Genomic DNA, 2,896 nt, shown 5'->3' with positions numbered 1-2,896 from the left:
GAGACGAAGACGAAAGATGATTCTGCCGATGGCTGTGGAAAGAAAGAAAGAAAGAAAGAAGAAAGAAAAAAAAAAAAAAAAAAAAAAAAGAGACAGCAGAGAGAGGGGAAAAAAGCCCCTGTATTTCAAAGAATAACAATTTACATCAGCTCAGGAGATTTGCCAGTTATTTAGCCTTCGAATGATTAGGCCTGTGCATGGGAAGTCTGCAGAAAGGAAGGGAGGACAGAAAGCAGACAATAACCAGATAGCAAGTTCCACACAACAGGCGGGTAGGTTTTTAGTACAGAAAGCAGCATCTCCTCCCTACTCAGCTCCTCAGCATCCCAGCTCCATCCCTCTCTCCTTCCTAGAGGATCTGTCTCCCAAAGGCACAACAGGGACTTGGCATTTCCCTTTTCGTAAAATGGTTGTGGATATGAACTGTGAAACCGAAGGTCTGGATTTCACAAGAGACTACTCAACGCCTTGGGGGTGAAGAGAAGAGAAAGGAAGGCAATCTTCCCAGCCCTGGTACGTTTAGAAAGGCTGAGCAGAACAAGAAGAGCACTCTTTGCTGGAAGCTGAACCCGGAACAGTCATTACTGTGAGCTCTGGATGCAGGCCTTGCTCAACTCAACTCCCCAGCTAATGCTTTTTTGTTCCATTTTCCTTCCAAGTGTTTTAATGGTGCTATCTGGGATGGGAGAGCAAAACACCCCATAACACAATGAGCCAAAGCAGTCAATAACTTTGTGCAGGTCCAATTCTTTGACAAAAATCCAGTACTTGAGATTTCAGTTACTAGCATAGCCAGTTGCTTTATATTTCTTTAAAGGAGACACACAAAATTAATAGGAAACATAAAATACAATATACAGGCAGGTGCAAACAGACACAAGCTGACTGACGTCCAGGCAGCTCCACATCTGGGCCAAGCAAGCCTGTATCTATCCACACTTATGCACGACAAACCTGTACAACAGCAACAGATCTTCACCTAGAACTGGCTGAGCTCCCTTGACATCTACTCAGATCATAGAATCATGGAATGGTTTGGGTGGGAAGGGACCCCCAGAGGTCACCCAGCCCAACCCCCCTGCAGGAGCAGGGACACCTTGAACCACATCAGGTTGCTCACAGCCCCGTCCAACCTGGCCTGGAATGTTCCCAGGGATGGGGCCTCCACCCCCTCTCTGGCCAACCCCTGCCAGGGTTTCACCACCCTCATTGCAAAGAATTTCTTCCTTAGATCCAGTCTAAACCTACCCTGCTTCAGTTTAAAGCCATCCCCCCTTGTCCTGTCCCAGCTGGCCCTACTAAAAAGCTTGTCCCCCCCTTTCCTCTGGGCCCCCTTGAAGCCCTGACCGGCCGCACTCAGCTCTGCCCGCAGCCTTCTCTTCTCCAGGCTGAACACCCCCAACTCTCCCAGCCTGGCCTCAGAGCAGAGGGGCTCCAGCCCTCGCAGCATTTTAGTAGCCCTCCTCTGGCCCCGCTCCAACAGGTCCATGTCCTTCTTGTGCTGAGGGCTACCGAGCTGGACGCAGGGCTCCAGAGCAGAGTAGAGGGGATCAGCAAGGCTGGAGAATGTTAAGCATCCCATACAACTGAGCTGGCAACAGCACTACACAAAAAAACCCCACATTCCACCCTCTTAAATTTTTAAAACCTCTAAAAAACCCCCTACTTCAGCATCAGGACACAGAGGAGGAAAGGAGAACAGTGGCGTTACACAGCTTTCTCCAGGTCACAGGAGGAAGCAGTGCCCAGTCAGGCTGGAATTCAAAACCTCCGGCTCTCCGTACTTCTGTAGAGACTCTCTTTCCTCCTGAAATCAGAGCCACCCTTATCAGAAAGGGAAACCCTCTCAAGGATTTAAGCCCCAACTTACTCCTCGCTTATCTGGGATATTTAAAGTTTCTATTGACTTATGATCAAGCTCTGCTGCACAGCTTTGGAGTTATCCTCAAAAGAAAAGAAAAAAACTACCAAACCAAAACTTCTCCCACCCAGATTTTATCCCAAAATCTAGACCTCTCTCTGCACCATCTTTAAAAGTTTGTATCTTTGGAGAGGAAAGCAAATGAAGGAGGTGCTCATGCTGGCACGAGGGAAAGAAGAACTGAAAGAAAATCTGAAGAATAATCAAAAAAAGAATAAGGATTCAGCCATAGCTCCATGACTCCCTATCCAGGCCTGTACCAAAAGGGCAGTTCCCTCAGTCTGGGAGCATGAGGTTGAAGTGGAATAACAGAGCAATTTTGTGAACCTCTTTCTACACCTGCGAGAGGCTGGCCTGTAAAAATCTTTAACACATCTTCAGTACAGTTAGTTCAACTGAGGCATAGGAGCCAGTTACTCTTACTTACCCATGCAGCCTTCTTCTTCATCAATAAACATTTTGGATTTCAGCACACGCTTCCGTTTCCTCTTCTTGCCTCCAGATGAAACCTGAAGGACATTGCAGTATTGTGAGAAATCAAGAGTCATAAAAGTATCAGCCCCAGGAGAGAAATCTAGTCTCTCTAATGAAGCTGAACATGATTTGATAACTAATTGTGTCCCTTTCCAGGATATCCTAGTCTCATTTTTGCTAAGCCACAGTTCTCCTCATCCTACTGGAACAAATTTCAGAGACAAAATACAAAGTAAACGAGACAGCGAGCTTTCCCGTCTGCCAGCACAGGAGGCCCATCCCTCGTCTGGGGCATGTGACATTTTGAAATGCATTTAGTTATGTGAGAAGGTGGCACTGGGCTTGTCCCACCATACCTCCGAAGAACCACCTGGACATCCACAAGTCTATGGGGCCGGCTGGGATCCACCCGAGAGTGCTGAAGGAGCTGGCAGAGGAGCTTGCCAAGCCACTCTCCATCATTTATCAGTAGTCCTGGATAACAGGGAATGTCCCACAAGG

The 2,896-nt window shown here is 47.5% G+C and overlaps 1 protein-coding gene across 7 annotated transcripts in view; it reads right to left on the bottom strand.

The window, feature by feature from the left end:
• Positions 1-2,896, bottom strand: part of POLD3 (DNA polymerase delta 3, accessory subunit) — a 36,903-nt gene that overhangs the window by 7,169 nt on the left and 26,838 nt on the right. For all 7 annotated transcript variants that reach the window (XR_004842053.1, XR_004842054.1, XM_035894541.1 and 4 more), the window contains one exon: positions 2,349-2,430. Coding sequence is in view for 5 of the 7 variants with exons in the window: in XM_035894541.1 (XP_035750434.1) it covers positions 2,349-2,430 (82 nt within the window). In the remaining 2 variants the exon portion in view is untranslated. The remainder of the gene's footprint in view (positions 1-2,348; positions 2,431-2,896) is intronic.

This window comes from Egretta garzetta, unplaced genomic scaffold, assembly GCF_000687185.1.
Source record: "Egretta garzetta isolate BGI_Z169 unplaced genomic scaffold, ASM68718v1 scaffold1030, whole genome shotgun sequence".
NCBI lineage: Eukaryota > Metazoa > Chordata > Aves > Pelecaniformes > Ardeidae > Egretta > Egretta garzetta.
The sequence above is the reverse complement of the archived record's forward strand: the minus strand, read 5'-3'. Positions and strand labels throughout refer to the sequence as shown.